This window comes from Pelecanus crispus, chromosome 1 (assembly GCF_030463565.1).
Source record: "Pelecanus crispus isolate bPelCri1 chromosome 1, bPelCri1.pri, whole genome shotgun sequence".
NCBI classification, from domain to species: Eukaryota; Metazoa; Chordata; class Aves; order Pelecaniformes; family Pelecanidae; genus Pelecanus; species Pelecanus crispus.
In genome coordinates, this window is record NC_134643.1 from 3,605,846 (window position 1) to 3,627,221 (window position 21,376).

Consider the following 21,376-nt stretch of genomic DNA (forward strand, 5'->3'; position numbering starts at 1 on the left):
TCTCACTGGTTTGTGGTTTCTCTCCTGACTCATGACAGCAGTACCTTATGTGGTGAGATCCCAACAACCTCTGAGAAGGCAGCAGAGACCAATTCATTCAGGCTACCAAGGCTCTGCCCTTTGGCCATACTAGTTTGGGCTGGAATTGAGTTGGTAACCCAGATCCCAAAAGCTCAATCTCTGGATGAGTTGTCCACTAGCCCCACACCCTGCAAGGTCTAAATGGTGTTGCTCAAGGTGTAGCTGCCAGACATCTTCTAGGTGACAGGTTTTGGAGTACTAGGGTTTCTTCAGTGATAACGAAATCAGCCTTTCAAAGCCTGCAGGTCCAATCATTGCTGCTTTGTTTCAGCCTCTTAACTTTACTGTGACTTTACTTTCCTAGGCTTCAAACAAACCTGATCTGAGACATCTTGAGTCCTTTGTTCTTCTGGGAGTTCAAGGTTTCTTTTTCTTATTCTCTCAGTAGTCACTGAATTCTTTCATGTTGGGATAAATCCTGGGGGACTGGCTGGCTCAGGGGAATGGAAATTGATAACAGGATAAAAGACCTTTACCTCTAGGTTACTCTGGCAGGGCAAGTCAACCCAGAGCTGCTGGGATCAGAAGTTGCCATTGTCTGACTCTTGCCCAATAATCTGTATGAACGTTTCCATGGGAGTCTCAGCCCAGTCCCAGATAGACTGGTGTTCCAGCTCATCCACAGTCACCACAGATAGTCTCTTGGCAAATCAGGAAGGGAGCACCAACAAACAAATGGCCAGTGGTGCCCTTACTGAGTCTCACTTGGGTTCTAGCAGAGGGTCATTGATATTGAGTTCTTGCCCACTGAGGCAGAGAGGGTATCTGTGTGGCCGGACAATCTTTTAGACTTTGGCCACTAGCAGGGACTTAGAATATTGTATCCGAGTCTGTTTCAGTCCATGGATTTGGAAAATTGATTCTGTTTCAGGTCGGGGTTGCTGCTCTGGGATCTCTGAGAAGAGATACTTGCTGTGGGGAGGCTCTGTTCTTCCCTCATCACAGCAGCTCCAGAGCAAGCATGTGGGATGTAGGACTTGTCTGTTCAGAGTGTGCACTGGCTCATAGTGTTTGTTGCCAAGCACTGCTGGTCTATCCATTGGTGTCATCTTCTGCATGGCACACCTTCATTCTGCATTGCCCATGCTCGGAGAGAAATATTTGTTAAGCAGAATAGTTTCCCCTTCTTCATTGCTAGCAGTGTATTAATAAGCAGGGAGAATGGATTTGGCCTGAGTGCTAAATCCATCCAAATAACCAAAGCTTTTTCCTGCTCCCCATCCAAGGCAAAAAAAATCACCTTTCTCCTTGCCCGAAAATGAACATACTATCACAAAGGCTTTGTGTCAGCAAGGGCTAAGGCCTGTCTGCTCAGCCCTTCTCCCTGATGGTGCCTAGTGTGAAGACATAGCTCCAAGCCTTCTCTAAGTGAGGAAAACACAGTGTGGGGGAGCAGTAAGCATTATGTTGTGTTATCATCCTCTCCTTCTTTGTCACCTGGACTGACCTTGTCTGTTCTTTGTGCTGGTAGAAACAACACTTCAGCATGCATTTGTGTCTCATATCAGTGACCATCACCTCAGATGGGGCCTCAGCTAGCTCATGGAGGAGGCAAGTGTGGAGAGCATCTACACTTGTGCCTGCGTCAAGTGGCTGGCTATAGTGGTTGCTCACAAACCTCTAAATTTATACTAACTAGTAGGTCATCAGCAGGTGCTAGAAGTACCCTGGGATGCCTCTCTGTGTTCAGACAAGGTCTATTGGGTTGGGCAGGACCCTCAATGATGGAAAAGCAGTGGTGCATGACCTTAGCTGGTCTGGGAAGTTAGCAGCATGAGGGTTCTTCAGAGAATAAACATGGTGGAAACCAGCCATGAGATTCCTTTCCTTCATGACCATGGGCAAAGACATAGAAATGGCAGTGGGTGTTGTGAACTCTAAAAACATGGGCAATTTCTCCTTCACAGCTTTTTTTATGTATGGCAGCCCAATACAGCATGTCCCCAGGGCCAACTGCTTCTTTGGTGGGATGGGCAGGAGAGGTTTGCTGTGCCTCTAGAGACAGCGTTTTTTTGTGGTGGACTGAAGGCTGTAACTAGACTCTCCTTACACAGGAACTTGGTGACAGAGCGCTCCCCCATCTGCTGATGCTAGGAGAGCAGGCCGTAGAGAGTTAGACTGGAGCACTACAGTTTCTCTGTAGTCTGCAGAGTGCCTCTTGTGAGTAGTAGTCACCTTCCTCAGAAACCGCGTGCTTTGGGGCCACCAAAGCCCTGGTCTTCACAGCTGGCTCCAAAGACTCCCTGCCTAACCTTACACTTGCATGACAGACAGTGAGCACTCCCTCCCCTCCACTGACCCAGCCAGCACTGGGATGCAGTGCAGTTGTCCCTGCATAGCCACGTACCACTTGTGTCAGCATCAGCATCTCATCCCCTTCCCCCTCCACACACACATCCCTCTCCTGAATCGCTGCTTTCTGTTGAAGGAGGATGTTCTCTCTAGCAAGAGGCTCTTTGTCCAACCTCTCCAGTGTAATTCTCTCCTTCTGGCCCAGCTCTGTTGTTTGGCTTAGTATTCTCTCTTCTTTTTTCTATCTCTTCTTCCCTCCCTCCATCTTTGCTTGCAGCTGGTCTTGGAGACCTACAATGTCCCCGAGCTGTCAGCAGGAGTCAATTGCACCTTCGAGGACCTTTCGGAGATGGATGGCTTGGTGGTGGGCAGTCAGATCCAGTGCATCTCGCCAGCTGCCAAAGAGGTGCCCCAGATCATCACAGAGAACGGTGGGTATCCCACAGCTCCTCCATCTGCACCACTTCTCCCTCCTTTCCTCACCCCACACCCCTGTGTGTCTCTTGCTTTCTCCCAAAGCAGATTTTGGCTCGTGGGAGCCTGAGGACAGGGTATGCAAAGCACAGGGAGTAGGTGGGACGCTGTGCTGGTACTCTCTGGTGGAGCCGCACAGCAGCACGTCGTACCTTGAGTTGTCTGAATGTGTGTGTGTTTACGTGCGCGCAGGTGTGCAAGCGTTGTGCTGCAATACCAGTACCTGCATTAAGGTGCTTATATGTGAAATAGTATGTGTTTTCAGACTGCCACCGAGTGGCAGTTGTATATATCTAGCAAAGACAAGAGATGGATGTGGGATATTCACTCACCTTTTGCCCAGGCTGGTTGTCATACAACCCAGGGAACGAGGCTGTATATGCTCTCAACACATCCCATCCCCTGCAGCAGCCAGAAAGTCCTGCAGACCTGAACGATCCTGTCTGTAATTTCATCCTGCTACTCCCAGATTTACATCTGTATGCTCAGTTCCTTGTCTCTGTCCCTGGCCTTTACTGCCTTCAGCTGTTTCAGATTTGTTACTGGCTCCCTTGCCCAAAGTGGTCCAGCACAGAAAAATACCTTGTCTCCAAGGATGGTCCCCTCACCCACAACTTCCTGGCCTTTTTTGTTTCCCTTTTCTAACAACTTTTCTAGGTACTTTCAAGAGCACCTGCGGCTCATTGCAGGGACTTATTATAAAAATGTCAACCCTGCTGACCACCCCAAGAGGCGCAGAGAGGATGCTGCTATTTTCGTCCTTGGCTTCTTGTGAAAATTTACTGTAAAGTTTGTCTCTGAGGATCCTCAGGCCACAGAAAAGGAAGTGACACAAACTGTCACCATCATCTCTGCTCTCCCCAAGCTGCACACAGCTGCATGTGCTCTCCATTGCGGTCCCAAAACAAGCCCCCAGAGGGCTGTTACCATTTTCAGGTCCCAATGAGTTATCAGGCATGTTTGCCTACCAAGATAGATGCCAGAAAACATTTCCATGGTATGGACATCTGTCCCAGGCCAGGCTGTAATCAACCAGCAAACAAAAATAGCAGTGGAAGCTGGAGGCAGGACAAGAGAGAGAGATTTATGTGAAGCATAGTTTTCAGAGAAGCTGGGCACATGCGGCTTGTATCAACTTCAGCAGCTGGTGCTCTGCACCTCTGCAAGGACTAAGTCCTCCATGCATAGTGCCAGAAGCTGGATTTGAACCAAAGGATGTGCGGCTCTGTAGCACATCTGATCCCTGGAGCCACCCAATCCTCACATCCTGTTTTAAAATATATGCAAGATGCTGGCAAAGTTGTTAAATACGAAGAGGTTAACAGAGCTGTCAAAGCCGGCGGCAGCAGATGGGCAGCAGAGTCGAGCACTGGCGGCAAAATGTGTTTAGTGAAGTGTGTGGGGTGTGTGCGCATCTGTGTGCACACGCGTGTGTGTGTGCGCTTGTAGGTGGGTGAGCACGCACGCAGGCGCACGCTGCGACGAGTTGTCAAGTTTGCTTTGGCCTGATTGATTAATGAATCTTTCAGGTGAGGAGGAAAGTAATAGAGGTGAAAGGGCCAGCCAGGTTGAAGTCTTGAATTAAACATGGGTCCCTTCCCCACCAAATTACTGCAATTACTGCACTCATTACCCACAGCTGATGGGCTCTGAATAGGGCTTTTGGCATTGTGGGAAGAGGTAACAGTTGACTGCCAGCATGGAAGCAGTGGGAAAGGGAATGAGGAGATGGTGTGTGGGAGCTGGGGTGCAGGCTTTTGCCGTGGATGGATCTGCTATGGAAATGGATTAGTCCTTCTGGAAGTGTAACGGCTGGTGGATGTCCCTCGCTCTGACCTGGGTTCTTTGCAGCCAAAGGCTTGGATGAATGGACCTTGGGGGTGAATGGGGTGAGTGAACCTGGAGGAATTGTTCACATGGGAATCTCTCTGTTCATCAGCGTTTTCCAGGCTGCAGATAGGGAGCCCCTACCCTGTCCTCACTGTTATGGTATCTATCCTCCTTGCTCATTCCTCCATCCTGCTTTATCAAGGTATAACCTCTCTTTGGGGGCAGGACCTGGAGGTGGCCTTTTTCAGGCATGATTGTCCTGGTTACTGGGCCCTATTCAGAGATGTTAAATAATGAGGGTGAGGAGAAAGTTGATCTCTCTTTATCGCCTTAGGAAAGCAGGCATGTTTATCCTTCAGAGTGTATGCACCGGCCACCAAGGTTTGGGGCCAGCAGTCAAATCTTCCACAGGCCCCTTCCTTCTGGGGACATCAGATGAACCTGAAGCAATGAAGAACTGTAAGGACAGTACTCCATTTTAATGACCTCTTAATTTGAGACATCTGCATCCTCTCTTTGAGCTTAGCTTTCCTGCTTGATAATTCAGTCACCTTATTTTTGAAATTAGTGAAGTATGGTCTAGACCTGTTGTCATCATCCAGCCCAGACTCTGCTCCCAGATGTGATAATTTCCAGTAGTGAAGACCTACTCCATCACCTCAGTACCATGAGAGGGGGAGGTGTATATGTTGAAGAACTGGGCTCTGGAAGGATTTTATTGAACTTCCTACATCTATTGAGGATAGACTAGCCGAGGTACTGTGAGATAGCTCCACATTAAGACTAGTGGCATGGCCGACAGGCCTTAAGTAGGTTAAGAAAGCAGTCACACACTGATGCATTTATTTTTTCCCTAGGAGACCATCACATTGTCCAGCTTCAGCTCAAGTCCAAGGAAACGGGTATGACCTTTGCCAGCACCAGCTTCGTCTTCTACAACTGCAGTGTCCATAACTCGTATGTTAATTTCCTTTGATATCTGCTTTCCATCCCACCCTTGGATCTGCCACAGAACCCACTGCTGACTGGGGCACATTCCCTCAGGAAGCTGGTTAGGTGTGGAGGTGAACAGGGGTCAGGGTGTGACCAGTGACACAGGGTCACTTGGGTGATGGTCAGTATGGTGGGGGTCTCTCCTGGGAAGACCAAGAGTAGTATAGAGACCATTTGTTCTGCTGATGAGCATCCTTTGCAGGAAGGCATTGCCCTGGGGACTGGTCCATCCTTATGTGTCCCTCAGGCAGAGGAGCATCACATCAGTGGGAGATTGCCAGGGAAGGGAGTCAAAAGTGACTCATGACCTCAGAAAATGCCCCCCTCATCTTCCTATTAAGCAGTTTGTGGATGGCAGTATCCTGCCTACACATATACACCTCCAACCCTCATCCATGCTCAGTCCCACCAGTAGGAGCCTGCCCCAGGTGGTTAGCATGGTCTTGGGCCCTTAGATCTGGAAAGACAGGAGTTGCTGGTTCCTTCATGATGTGAACTGAGCAGGGAACACCCAACTGATTACCTCAAGACCACCTTTTCCATCCTGTGAGCTCCTCTCCTGCCCTGCACCCCATTCTTCTGGGGTTCAGCTGCACTCAGGACTGCTCAGGAGCTGGCAGTCAGGACTGCCCCACTGGAGCAGGTCTGCATCTTTCCTGCAGAAAGGTGCTCTTCCAGCAGGTTGATCCACCCCTGAGAAAGGCTGAGCAGCTCTGTCCCCACCACTGAGCCATCAGAAGTGCCAAAAGCAGATAATTACTCTGGCTCAGCAATTCACAAGGAAAGGCAAATCCTATTTCCGTGTTCCTGCTGCTTTGACAAACAGTGTCAGAAAGCAAGTGTTGGGGGGTAGAGCAGGAGAGATGGTGGTGTTAAATATTTATGGCATGTTTTGGTTTCTTACTTGACAAACTATAATACACTATCCATTTTTAATTTGATGTATCAGAGCAAGCACTTGTTACCAATTTGAAGAACAGCTCGCTGTACCAGAGCTGAAAGTGGATTGGAGTTGAATGAGATTTCACAGAGACAGGGGTGAGGGTGTGCGTCTGCCTGTTTGGCTCAGCCAAGCTCTACCGGAGGCAATTTTTGCACTCCTGCCCATTAAAAACCAAGTGGCACATAAGGGCCAGGAAAATTTCCCCCCGCAAGTCCCCTCCATGTACTTCAGAGTCTGCAGCTGCACGAACATCTCCAACAGCATGAGCAACCAGGAGTCGCTACCATCCACTGCGTGTTTTGTGCAGAGAGCTTGTTATGACTCCATTTGGTTGCTGGTGAGCAGACATCGTATTAAATTTAAAAAAAAAAAAAAGTGTGATGTAGGTATAAGTCAGTGCTGTAACACAGCCAGAAGAGATGTTTGCAGCTCCTACTCTACAGGGTCTATGTAACATAGGAGAGCAAAACCTTGTAAGATGGATGGAATGGCTCTGTCCTACACCCTGAGCAGGTGACTTCCTAAATATGCCCTCTGCTTCCCCAGCTGTAGGCAGCTTCTACAATAGTATTTTGTTTTCTGTTGAGACAAAGAAAAGAAGAATAGAGTTAAGAGTTTGCAGGTGTCACATCACCCTGGGCAGATCTCACACTAAAAAGCACATGGGACACAGGGGGAGAAAATTCCCTGCTTCATCCTTGGCTTTCTGACCTTGGTGCACCCCAGTTTGTGCCTGGCCTCTGTATCATGTGTGAGTGGGAGAATTAGCCAGCTGGGACTGCTGGTGCACAGGGACTCCTCTCCACGGACACCACTCCACCCACCAGCCCCTCCTTTTGCCACATTCCCACGATGTGTTTGCAGCTCCCAGGGCACCGGTGCAGTTTTAGCATGGAGGCAGCAAGGCTGTAGCAGTTTCCACCCATCCCCTGATGTTGTATTTTTTTGTTACATTCAGGATTTTTGTTATGGGCAAAAAGGGGAACGCCTCTTATGTATGAAGCCGAGAACTTGTTGATAGTCTGATTAAAAGTTGTAACAGGGCAACGAAAATACAACAGTAATTATTGTCACTCTAGTTACAATGATATGAATGCAATCTAAACTGTCTAATTAATATGAGAGAGTTGTGATCACAGTGACAACCAGCTCAGGCAATGGCAAGTCCAGCATCATCCTGAGACCTTACAGTGTTGGGTCAGTGTAAAGCCCGTGGCCTTCTGCTAGTGATGGCAAAAGCAATGTTTGCCCAGCTATATTTGCCTCTGAGAAACACTATCGGCCTCAAGGACTGTCCTGTTGGCTGATGGGACCCAGCTGGCCAAGTGACTACTCATTCTCTCTATTTCCAGGTGTCTGTCATGCGTGGAGAGCCCTTACCGGTGTCACTGGTGCAAGTACCGCCACGTCTGCACTCATGACCCCAGCTCCTGCTCCTTCCAGGAGGGACGAGTCAAGCTGCCTGAGGTAGGCAGGGGCACAGGGCACGCGTCGTGTACGTGGGCTGATCAGGGCTGATGTTGCCTTTTGGCCTGGGTCAGACCAACAGTCCAGGAAGCCTCCTCCACCTCCAGTCCCCCCCTCTCCCTCTTCTGCTCACCCTCCAGGAGACCCTCACCTTTCCCTCTGCAGATAAGCTTCTCTGCTCTACCAGACCCCCAGGGAGCTGCCCTCTCCCTCCTATGCTCTACGGGAAGTGTGTTACCTCGGAAAGTCATTGCAAGCTCCTGGCAGCAAGGGACTGGGAGGGATGGGAAACACTGGGCATGCATCTCCTCCAGGAGAGAAGGAGGTTGCCTCTAAGCAGATACCCCAGGCTGCTGTGATCTGGGGAGGATTTAGGGCAATGTCCACAGTGTCAGTGGATTTCAGCCATGCTTTGAGCACTTCTGTGGCTTCATGGGTTTGGTGCCTAATGGCCAGTGGATCAAACTGCCTCCAGATGAGGCCGGGGAATGCCTCATTGCCAGTCACTGAGCTAAACTGGACCTTGGGGCTTAATACAGAGCTGGCTGCTGTGCTGCAAATGCTGTCTGGCTAGTGTGTAACTAACGAGCACTTGCAGACATGTGGAGCTCAAGAGAATACAAATAGGAAGCCACTTAATTACTTCCTGGTCTGGAATGGTCTGAAAGCTTCCTGGCCTGTCTGGTAAATGACCTGAGATGGCAGGTTGTTTGCCTGGCGCAAGGGACTAGTACCCATTAAGAGATCTGATATCTGCTGAACCACCTGGCACAGAGGTGGCTGCTGAAGACTCCAGCAACGTGGGTCACATTCAGAAGATTAAATCCCCACAGCTCCCTGTGCTGCCTGCTCGGTCTGGTGTCCCTAACACGTTCCCCAACTACCCCCAGCCCATGCACCAGGCAAGCCAGTTTGCTGGACCAAATGACACATGCGCAGTGTCTTCACACTCCTACAGCATTCCCCATTCCCTCCCGCCCCTTCCTATGTGCTGGTTGAGATGTCACCTCTGTGCTGGTTGAGGGGTCCTGGAGCAGGTCACCTCTGTGCTGGTTGAGGGGTCCTGGAGCAGACATCCTGAACTGCTGTGGCACTGGAACAGGCCATAAATGTTCACGAGCTGGGAGGCTGCCAGTTCTTCATCTACCAGGATTCAGATTTTGCTGTAAACCTGCTGGAAAACTTGGCTGAGGAGCTGGAGGGCTGGACACCCTCCACTCGGTGGTGAAGTGGTGCAGGACGGCAGCCCAGGGTTCAGCCCTTCTGGTAGGCTACCCCATCCAGACAGACCCTATGCCCTCACATGGAGCCTTGGCAGAGTTTGGCCAGTCCTGCTGGCCACAGGTCTCTTGTGCCTTCCACTTCAGGAACCGGAGGGACCTCAACCCAGCTCAGGTGACATTCCCTGGGACACTTTGTCTCAGCTTCCTGCTGTACAATGCCACCACCATTTATCTCCTCTGGTAGACTCCTCTGGTGTGTCTCATGTGCCAAGCACAGGACTCACCTTCCCAGTGCTCAACTCTTCTCTCCTCCAGCCCCCTGCCCAAAGTGAAGGGCCTACAACTTAGAGTGTATCTCCTCCTCCCTCAACCCCTATCACATCCCTGGTATTTCTAACACTTGCTCCCATCAGAAAGGAGATCATGAGAAGCTCTGTGTCATCCCAGTTCCTTAGGGAAGGGACTGGGATGGCACAGCCCCTGGTCTTCGTTTTATCCCCTCCAAGGTCTTGCTCTGCAGAACTGGGGAGGAGGCGGTGGACTCATTGTCCTCTGCATATCTGCTTATTTTAGCATATCTTTTCCATTACTGCTTTATCACACCTCTCACTAGTTTTGTCTCTGAAAGGTATCCTCTTCAGACTAGGAGACAGCTCCAGTCTGGGGGGCTTTGTCTGTCAGTAAAGATTGCTCTTCCTCTCTTCTATCCCCTTTAACAGAAGATTTCCTGCTGAGCTTCAAATACTCCCTCGCTGATCTTGCAAAGCTGCTCTGTGCGATTTGCGTGGCAGCAGGGAGAGGCACAAACTTGATCTTAGAAGACAACTGTTGATCTACAAGGCAATGATAGCATCATGTGACACATGTGTGTTTCATTGGTCATTGCTAATGAGGGCAGCAGCCCTCTTGGCTTCTGCAGCAAAACCATCTCTAGGCACAAACCTCTTTCCCACAGAAGACAGCATTTGGCAGTCAGCTGCTCAGCTCAGGGGCTGGTTTTGCTATCTGCTGCACAGAAGAAACGCTTCTCAGCACTGGATCAACTGGACAATACCTGCAAAGATAATGGCCTTGCAAAAACCAAAACTTCCAGAGACAGCTTTCTGCCTGACAGTGTGAGAAGTACCCCGTAGCTTCAGGGTCCTTCTCATTGCCATCTGTGTATTTGTGGCCCTCAAGGACACTAGGACTGGGGAAAGATGACATCAAAAATGCTTTCTGACAAACACAGGTTTATGTTAACTCTGTGGCCAGAAAGGTTTTGTCAAATGGCACTTTGAAGAAATGCTGCGTATATCTCCCACGCTTCCCTTGAGAAGCCATCTTCTCACGGACTCAACTCTCTCACTGAAATTTTCACTGTCTATTTTTTACTTTCACCTTTAATTCTTTCCTCTTCTGTCCTGTACCCATGCCTATTCATTGAGTGGGTTCTTGAACAATAGAAACTATTTGGTATCTTGAAGCCAAGCCTGGCTCTTCATTGCCCATCTAGACTTCCACCCAGTTCCCAATAACATGACATGACTCAAGAAGTTGACAGGACTGAGGTCCATTTCCAGCCTTCCCAATGCCGTCTTCAGTAGTGCTCAAAACATATCATCACCTTGCTGGGCCTATTTTTACTGGCCTTTCATCTCCATATGCAATGTTCCTTTCCATCCTTTCCTCCACAAGCACTTGGACCCCAGGAGGATGAGGACAAGGTGTGTTTGCTACCATCCAGGCATAAGGACCTGCTAAATCAGTAAGTCTTGAGGAGGTACTGATGGGAAACTGTACTACCAGCATGGGATTGCTGGACCATCCCATTTGCAGTCCTTCCATGAGTCTGCTGAGCAGATTACCATGGCCGGCTTCCAGGTTCATATGGTCTGATTGCATCAAGAGACTCTTTGCCAAGCAAACAAATGTTGGTGTTACTCTGTCATATGGAGTGGTGCCAGAAACTCCCTCCCTCTGTAATCATCGTTGCTGGCATGCCAAGCCTGCTCCCCTCCCCCACACTATGGCCTTTACCTTCTCTTTTCTGATACACCCACCTCCAGGTGATTTTTTTTCTCTCTTTGCCTGTACAGCATCTTGCCATCATGTGGGCTGAGGCTTCTCACTCTCCAGATAGCTTGGGCTGTAAATGGACCGACTGGGCTAGTACCTATCACCCCTGGACCAGCCTGAAGCACTTTGAAGGGAAGCTTGTACCCTTGTGTACATCCAACTCCATCATTTACTTGGCACATCTCAGAAGTTTCTGGATTCCCACGGGCTCACGTACCTTCCTTTCAGGTCTTCTTCATGTGCTCTGAGAGGATCCTGGATTTTTTATTTTCTTTTTTTCCTTGTAGTATGAGTTGTTGATTACTGCAGAGTATAGGATGAATTTGAGACTGATCCAGTGGGACAGCAGAAAGGTCTTGGCCATGACCCACGCTGTCCAGAAGGCAAAATGCTGTTTCTATCTGTATAGCCTGTGATCTACCATCCAGGGGTGCCTTTGAATTGCATGGTGGATAGCTGTGATCAGCCAGCCCCAAGGTGGGGCAGGGCAGCTGTCCTACCACCGTCTGACAAAACTAAACCAGAGATGGAGAAAGAACAGAAAAGTCACGTCCCTCGCTCTCAACAAGGAGCCATGACTTTCTTACCTGTCACTTGTCAGGTGCTCAGTGAATCAGCTCTGCCCATAATAGAGCTGAATCAACTAGTTTGGGAGCCTTGGGAAAGCCTGTGTTTGCTCCTGGTGAAGAACTCCAGCATGGTCATAAAGCAAGAGTATTTATGATTACGGCACTGAACTCAATCAAATAGGGTTGACGATGTCTCCAGATAATTTGTGGCAGAAATACTTCACCTTGTTGTATAATTTCCCTTTACAGCAGGTTTTCGAAAGCCAGGTCCACTAACTTGAAATATACTGAATGACTTCTTGCTCTATAAAGGGGAGCTGATATTATTGCTATTAAGGGCAAGAAGGGAAAGAATGAGGAAAAAAAAAAGACATTTTAATACTGAAGTGGATTGTTGTTGTTGTTGTTGTTCTTCCCAAAGATAGCTGGTGGCAAAAGTGGAGAGAATTATTCTCAAAGATAGAGAGGAGTAGGCCAATTTTCTGTTTTTTTTCTTGGCCATCCTGTCTCTTCTTTTGACATTTGTTGTTGACCGTAGCTAAAGTCATAGTGCAGGCTTAGCATTGCACCACAAAGCATTGCATTGCAGACTAACACACTGTGAAATCAACCCTTACTCACTTGACACAATCACCAAGAGAGCTCAGTCATTTTCTTCTGTAAATGGGCAAGACAGTCAACAAGTAGCGGAGGGAAACAGAGGCACGGAGGAGCAAAACAATTGATCTGAGGGTCTCTGGTGTGATAGGAGCTGCAGAAACAGCACCTGTCTCTCCTGATATCTGTTACCCAATACACCTGATTGCATCGTCCGTCTTGTCTTTGTAGAGACCTGCTGTGATCCAGCGGGGTAGTTTTCATGTCCATGTTTCACAGACATCTGTACAAGGCTGTGCAAGCTGGGGTAGCCTACTTGAGTTGATGGGATAAAGGATTAAGTCTTCTTTTGTGCCTTCTTCTTCTCTAAGATGAACACTATCTTGTTCCAGGCCTTGCGAGGATTTTAGCTTTGTGGGGGGGAAAGAGAGGGAAAAAAATGGCGAAAGCCAAAAGCAAGCCTAGATAACAAATCTGTTATCCGCTGGGTTTAAAAGATACATAATCATTTAATTACCTTGAAGGAGGTTTTCATCTTTTCCTGCTCAGCTGATTTGTGTGTGTGTGTTTTTCTTCCTCCCCCAAACAAGCTTTTTATTAAAAGGATTTTCATCTGCTGCCTAAAAAGAGAACAGAAGAAAAGATATCGCACCAAAGTGTTTTATGTCGAGTTGTACGTGCTAATGACAGTAAAGCCCACATAAAAGAAACAACTGCTTCAAATATTAATTTATCAAAAGCGATAGAAAGCCATGTGAGCTGCATGCTGGCAAGCAGCTGCTGAGGAGTAGAGCACTGCTTTGCCCAGTGCTTGCTCATGCCTTGTGCCAAACGAAGAGCTGTACCAGGGGCCTCTGCAGTGGAATGCACTGATTTAGCTCTGACCGGCCACTTGCCCTTCTTGGGGATGGGGTTTTTTTGGGAAACAGGGAAGAAGGGAGGGAAAAAAGAAGGCAGGGAGTCATAATGACAGCTCAGCCTGAACTGGCAGACATCTAAGAGGTATTTGGACAATGCCCTAAATAACATGCTTTAACTTTTGGTTAGCCCTGAAGTGGTCAGACAGTTGGACTAGATGATCATTGTAGGTCCCTTCCAACTGAAAATATTCTATTCTATTCTATTCTATTCTATTCTATTCTATTCTAAATGATAATGCCCACATCTCCTCATCATGGACTTTGTCTGTAGTAAACTCAGCAGCGCCCTTCCCCACCCTGCTGGTGCATCTTGGTCTGGCTCAGGGAGGGCTTTGCCCCAAGGTCTCAAAAAGCAGACAGGTTTTGAGGGCCCCCAGATGTCCTACTTTGTCCTCTTTGCAAGGTGCAGAAGGAAGGAACGGCGTCCACCTCCTCCCAGAAAGTGCCCCAGTGTAAATGCCTGGGTGGCTGGTCTGGGGAGGGGGTAGAGGACCCCCTGAGCCATCAGGTCAGTATGGTCAACTCCTTCATGGACAAACCTTCTGGTGACGCATCTTCAGCTGTTGCTGTGGCAACTGCTCAGTTTCCCTCCTGCTCCTGTTTCCAGCCTCCCTTAACCCGGCCAGAGAGGCGGCTGCTGGAAGCATCAACACAGGGAGGAGAGAAAACCCATCTCTGCTCAAATTAATGTATCTCTCATTTCTCAGGGACTCTAATGACAGTCGCAGCAAGGCCAATACCAGAGCGCTGAATCCTTCCTTGCTCATCGATTATCCGCTCACTTATCCTGGCACCTGTCTATCATTAAGGGGAGGGTGCGAGGTGTAGTTTCTATGGCAACTGCCGGCAGCCTGCTACCTTCAAGTGCTGTGAGCAGGCAGGGGGACCAGCAGGAGAGGCGAGGGGATCAGGAGCTCTAGACAGACAGCAGCAGCCACCCCATGCAGATGGGATCTGACGAAGTGAGGCAGGCATTTCATGGCACCTGCTTTTAAGCAGCATGGGGTTTTGGTGTTTATCATCTATTTAGCTCTTAGAAGTGTTTCCAAGCATGTGTGATGGAGTTCAGTCTTGTCAGCATCCTATTTAGGGGGAGCCAGGGGTAATCTGGGAAGAGGCTACAGCTGATGGTTTGGATCCAGCTGTGGCTCGGGGCTCCTGGTGGTTTGGCATTTCAGGCTGCAGCATTTCAGCCCTCATCCACCATTACCGCCCTTTCCTAGAAATGGAGATGTATCATGCAGTGTGTACATCCTCTTCAGACAGGGTGCTTCAGATAATAATAAGAGGAAATTAAACACAGAAATTGCAGGCCAGGCAGAAAGCTTTCCCCTTGTTCATGGAGTCCTGTTAGAGCATGAAAATACTGCTCAGAGGCAGTATCAGGTAGCATGTGGGGCCACGGGTTACATATTCAGCAGTTGACAGTTTTATTCTTGGCTCTGAATTGTCTTGCACACATTCACCTTTCTGTGCCCCTGTTTCTCCCACACCCTCTTCTGATTTGGGTAAGCACTTTCTGTTAATAGGTGCTTGTAGAGTACTTAGTACCTGGAGCTGTGATCTCGCAGTGGGGGCTGTTCACAAGAAGTCTTTGAGCACGTACAAACAAATTAGATAATTTGCTGTTGTTTGCAAGTTATACTGACTTGCACCAAGGTGGAGAAAAAGATGGAAAGCCTGTGTGTGAAGTGGTTTCTTCTGTTATTTTTGGGTACCTTTTGTCATCTCTGAGCTTTTCTGCCCCACAGTCATCCAACTGGCAGGGGAAAAGACTGGTAACTTGTTCAATTTCCGCAGTAACTTTTAACAGGATTTCTGATTACTACAGTTGTGGATCTGCAGGAAATCTGTCCCAGAGCAGGGCAGCTCCATCATGTCTCTCCTTGTTGAGACCTCCAACCAAATCACAATGGGAACTGAGAACTGATGAAAAAAGGCCTCCTTGTGAGCAGTTCATCCTACCTTAATAAGCATCTTGTTTTCTTAGAGCTTAGCTTCTCCAGCCACCATGTGAGTGACTAATCAAGGGCCTGTTCATGTAATTTCTAGGAGCAACTCAGGGAGATTAGTTTGAATGGAGATGTAAGAAGCATCTGACGCTCAATACCATGTCCCTGCTAAATCTTACTCCTAACAGTTGGGCTGCGCTCATCTTTGTAATGCAAGATTATTTATCCCACAGGACAAAGTGATCTCAGAATGCAACAGGGTAGTATTCATCTGTCCCCACCAACACAGCACCCTTGAAATAACAGCAGAAAGATCTTACATTGTTTTGATAACCTGGCTCAGTGCAATGCCATTGCGATGCCTTGAGTGGCTACAGGATTTTCTGGCTATCTGGAGATCTGTTAGGACTGCTTGGGATCTGTGTGGCACCCTGCAATTTGAGGGAAAGGTAGTTGCTCAAGAGGAAGGACAATTCCCCATTCAGATTTAGCGTGGGGTAGCCTGGCTCTGAAGCAGAAAGATTTTGCTTTTTTCCATTGTAGCATCAGCTGCATTCACTGCTTTGGGACATGTGAGCTTTTGGGATCTGGCCAAGGAGAAACATTCTCAGGATGTTGAAGCTGCAGATAAGAGGTAACGCTGGAATGTGTCTCTTGCCCTGCCTGGGGCATCTCCAGGAGGCTGAGCCCAGACCCTCCTTCCCCGCCTTGTCGTTGTACATGAGTCCATTTGCTTTGGCTTGGATGTTATCTCATGCTGTCATGGATCTCAGTGAGGGGAAGGGTGACAAGAGCCATGATATCATTGCCCTGACCTTCCCACTGTGGAAGCCAAAGTATTATGACTCTCTGGGCTTCTGTCCTGGTTTCCGAAGGAAGTGGGATTGCGTCAATGTGGCCTGCATGTGCACCTCCGATCTATCTGTTACTCTGTCTCCCGTGTTGACTTCTGAACCCATTGGCCATTCTTGTCCTAGTTGGACCAAAGTCTGGAACTCTGAAAGATACCAAGTTCCTACTAACTTTGTAAACATGGGCAGCTTTCGAGGAGAAATAGACTTTTAGTCCTCTCTTAGGAGGAAGTGCTACAGCTTGGGCTCAAACCTTGTTAGACACCAGAAAACCCCATGTGAGAGTGTTGTCATGAGAATCCCTGTCACTTCTGAGGGAGGCGTGACTGGAGAATGTCCCTTATGCATTTTAAACACATTTGTTGGCACAAATATATAGGAAACAGCTTTGCTGGGGAGCAACATGCTGGTGTCATTGGTACCTACATGGATGAGCAGTAAGGGGTACTGCTGCAATGCTCAAACATTGCAGCCTGTTGGGCTGCTGGGGTGCCATGCATAGATGTACAGTGCTTTGATACACATGAAAGGTCTTGTGAACTTACTTGAAATCCTTACAGAAGGACAGAAGGCTGGCTAGGCAGAAGAATGGAGATTTATATAATAATAATTAGCAAAGAAATTCATTACTGCTTTATAAGCTGCCTGTGCTCTGCCCCATACTTTCCATCGTTTTGCAAAATTCAGTTTTACTATGTGTATTATTCTGAAAGGCTGTCTTACCTAACCAGGGTTTTCCTTTAACAAATTACACTTTGCCCCAGTAAATACAGGGTTATCATTCTTGCACATACATGTCCTTCCTCAATGCACACATTCATATTTCTTATGATTTCAAAACCAGGCAGTTACTCAGAAAACACCAGAACTGCTTGTATGTGTCCAGTAGCCCCTCTCCTTTGAGCAGATTTACCTAATGACAAAATCATCTACTATTTTTGTCACTAGTCCACTCCCTTCATCCAGTGATCAGAAGGCTCCTGCTCTCCGGATCATTAATTTTCCTTCTGAGTATGTGTCAAAGCAGCAAAGGGCTGAAAGAAAGCTAACTTTGTGTCTCTATTTAAAAAGGATAAATGTGGTGCTTGGATAATTATGGCAACCTGACCTTGATCCTTGTGAAATAATGGCCCAGCTGAGAAAGACTCTATTAATAAAGAATTAAAGGAGGGTAAAATCATTAATGTTGATCAGTAGAGATGTGTGGACTGACTTCAGAGGCAGAATAGTCCTAGGTCGGGATCCAGCTCTCAGCAGACCTGGGTCATTTCCCAGCACTGCCTGCATGGCCTTGGGGGAGTCACTTTGCTCCCGATCAACAGGATTCAGCAGTAAGCCATGTGAGAGGAGGTTAGTTATCTTCATTTAGCTTCTGCTTTTTGAGTATCCACTCTCCGGTGATCAGCATCACTCATCGCTCTCCAGCCTTCGCAACACAGAAGCCAGGGACCCAAGAAGTTATGGCAGCTGAGCTAATGACCTGCTAGTGATCTGTTGGTCTCCCTTCCTCTAGCAGTGGTATCTGTACACTAATCTGTGCAAGCCACCATTGAGGTATGTAGCTGCTAGGGTGCACAGAGCTTAAACAGGACCACATCTCTTCCACAGACAGAGCGCCAGCCTCCAGGCCAACCACCTTTTCCCAGGCACCAGAATCACTTGCAGTATCTGACAAAAGAGAGCTGGTATTTGCTCCTGAGTGCATGGAAGACTCTTAACTAGAAAGAAGCCACCAGAAGTGACAGAGATGCAAGGACTCAATTATTCCTTTCTTGTCTCTATAGATGTTTACACTTTCCATAAATCCTGTTGCTTTCTCCTCATCAGCTGCCTTTAAAGTTCTGAGCATTTTCTTCATGTATTATTACTTTTGCTGTGCCAATAAATAAGCACACTATCAATCAAACTACCAACATTGTAAACTTAGGAAGTGCAGATAAAATATATGTTGCATTAACAAATTCTTTGACTGGGTGAGATTTTTTGTAGCTGGTTTGATTGCTGCTGGTGCTGATGTAAATTTGGGGGAAGTATATCCAGAAATTTATGGAGCTTGGAATCCTGCCTACAAAGCATTGACCTGATTCCACTTTATAACCTAATAACGTTCCCCGGCACTGTTCATGTAAATTTTAAATATAATTTTATGATGCTAAGAATTAATGGTATAATAATGTAAACACAACGTGGACTGTAACTCACCCCTTTCCGTCATGCACTGGGAATGTTGAACTCATTGCTGCTTCATTCTCCAGTTTATCCTGGGGCTGGGAAGTTGTGCAAGAGCTTAAAAGTGATTCATCCAAGGAACCAGCTTGTCAGCCCTGGAGCCAGAAGCTCTGTTTGCAGCAGTACAGGGTAGCTGCTAAACAAGTGTCTGATTTTGCTGGGGTCATGTCACAGCCCTGACCTAGGGTGACCATGCTGAGGTGTGAGGGAGAAATTCAGGCAACATATTCCAGACAGTCCCTGCTGCCTCTCATCTGCCAACTTGCTGTTTTCCTGCTTTTTATCCAGGTGAAATCCGATTCCTCTAAAGTTCATGACAAAAAAAAAACCACCTTTTTTTTTCTTGTTGTTGTGTGCCTGTTTTCCCTCTCCTTTCTCCTTTCTTTCCTTCCCTTCCTTTCTCTTCCCCTGTTCTGTTTTGGTTTTAATGCTTTTTAATCTAATCTAACTAACAGAGCACCCACATGCTGTGGTCTAGATATCTTTATAAAGACCCAATCCCTGCCTCTCAAACCTTACCCTCTTGACTTGATTATAGCACAGAGTGGGAGGGTGAGAAAGCCATTGGGGACACAGGGAAAATAGTACATTGCAGCTCAGCAGAGCATATGAATAAAAAAAGTATTGTATTTATATAATATGTGAGTAAGTAACAATCTGAATATCGTTTCTTGTGAGTAAGTTATGGTCTCCACAGATTCACTTTGTGATCATGTTCCTTCCAGGCAAGATGGCTTGGATAAGGCACAAAGATGGTTGCTGAATGAGGGATATTGAAAAGAAAGTCTTAAAAAAAACCCTGAAGTTGAGGATGAAGAAATGGATTTTGATGGCAGGAGAAAAGGGGAACTGGATGCTTTGGGATGAGTAGCGGAGGAATCGGTGGTGGTAGCTATGTCTGGTCCTCAATGGAGATGACTCCTACTCCTCTGAGAAAGGAAGCGTGAAAATCCAGTGCCAAGAGCTGAGTTTATCTTGCCAAACATGCCTATAATGCAGTCAGCAATAGGTGAACTCTAGTTTCCTTCTGTAGAAAGTGGAGCTCCAGTCAATGCTACCAGGGATCATGAAGGAGCAGTATGAAGGAAAAGTAGGAAATATTCCCTCACCTGAATTCTCTGGATGACAAGAGATGCACAGGGGAAGACAACTGAACTGGGACACCAATATAAGGTGGAGGCTGTTGATAAGTGGATGGGTCATTGTATTAAACCTTCATGGATGTTTTACCTGTTCCCATGTGGGATGTCTACCAATCAAAGTAGATCAGACTCTTTTTCTTTTGGAAAATGGAAAATATTTTTATGAGACTTGGGTTCATTATCCTGGCCATAAACAGTAACAGAGAGTGAAACAGTACAAAATCAGGTTAGAAGAAAACCCATGCAATATCACAAGGCTGTGAAAGATCCCTACATGCTTCATCCCTAGGAGAGGATGATAACTCAGGTTATCTGGTCAGTCTCCAGCCTATACTGGAAAACAGCATGGTGAAATCTCAATGAAATAATAACTATATATGTATGAAGCACCATAAAGGAACCAAACTAATTAGTTCAGGGCTAAGACCACATAGCCTCAGAGAAGTTTCATTGCCCTCTTTAGCAGAATTCTCATGATGGCTCTCACTGGGGACTCACTCAGGTATAGCTGTGATGAGGGCCATAACACATACATAAGAGAAAAGGAAAGAAAGGGTTCTCATATTTCTGAAACTCCATTATTTCTGCAGGCTACAGCAAGACACATTTGCAGGCATTCTACGAGGAGTTATAAATAAAGAAAATTAAACTACCATCAACCCAATGAGTACAGCGCATTTCATGCAGTGTTTTCACTGCAAAAGCTCTGTGACTTCATAACTGGCAAAATTCGGTGATTTGAGGTGTGCATCACTGCTGATACGAGTAATTGGCAAGGGTGGAGGATATTATTTTAAAGAGACGGACTCATTTGAAAGCATTTAAGGAATAGAATGAAGCTACATACACAAAATGAATCAACAAGAGTCTGTTTTCAAATGTGTTGCCCCAGTACAGATTAAACTGGATTTTAGCTCCTCTGGAATGCGAACCAGCTCCCCTTAGAGTCAGGGGAAAGGCTTAATTTATTATATACCAAAGACAAAAGGGATGGGATTGTGCCCTTCCTTGGTACAGTTGTTGGCAGTGGATGGTTTTATTTCCCCTACATCATGTGAAAACCGAGGTTTTCCAACCTAGGTTATATCCATTGCAGAGGAAGGGTGAAGAGAAACTGCCTCCTCTGGAAGATGCCCAAGATAACTCTTTTTTAAGGACCCTTCTGCCTGGGTCCTGCTGCAGGGTCTGCTCTGAGCAGGTTGATGTTTTACCTTCAAAAATACAAACCTGATCAGGCACCCAAAACTTGACACAGGCTGCAGAACGAGTACTACTTTTGAATTCGAACCCAGAGCCTAGTCCAAGGTCTGAGGTTTTATGCAGTACGTCACCCAATGAAATTGCCTTTTTCCCCCCCCTGTTTCAATTAGAAAGAACATTAGGTCAATCAGATAAAGCCACATTGGGAGGATTTCCTCTTTATGGCGCTTGCCTCTTCAATTATCTATAATGAACTTCCTCACAGCACTGCAAAGCTTTTTATATGCAAACGAATCCTGTTTTGGGGCTGCCGCAATCACTGCTTGTTAATGAACTTGAAACAAGTGTTATCGTAAAGGTTACAGCACCAGTGGTGGAGGGGGACGGGATAAAGCTAGACAAGAAAGACCAGCCTGAAGAGCTGGGATTGGCCTGCAGGTAACATAGTGGACTATCTCCAACCCCCATCCTCTAGCCCCCTTCAGCAGCTTTTCTATTTGACAGACATCAAGAAAAATGCTCACTCTTGGGAAATGGCTGCTCAGCAGCAGATAG

At 47.2% G+C, this 21,376-nt stretch overlaps 1 protein-coding gene across 1 annotated transcript in view; it reads left to right on the forward strand.

The window, feature by feature from the left end:
- Positions 1-21,376, forward strand: part of PLXNA4 (plexin A4) — a 427,136-nt gene that overhangs the window by 315,572 nt on the left and 90,188 nt on the right. The window contains exons 6-8 of the mRNA XM_075727571.1: positions 2,651-2,804; positions 5,535-5,634; positions 7,966-8,080. Of these exons, the coding sequence (XP_075583686.1) occupies positions 2,651-2,804; positions 5,535-5,634; positions 7,966-8,080 (369 nt within the window). The remainder of the gene's footprint in view (positions 1-2,650; positions 2,805-5,534; positions 5,635-7,965; positions 8,081-21,376) is intronic.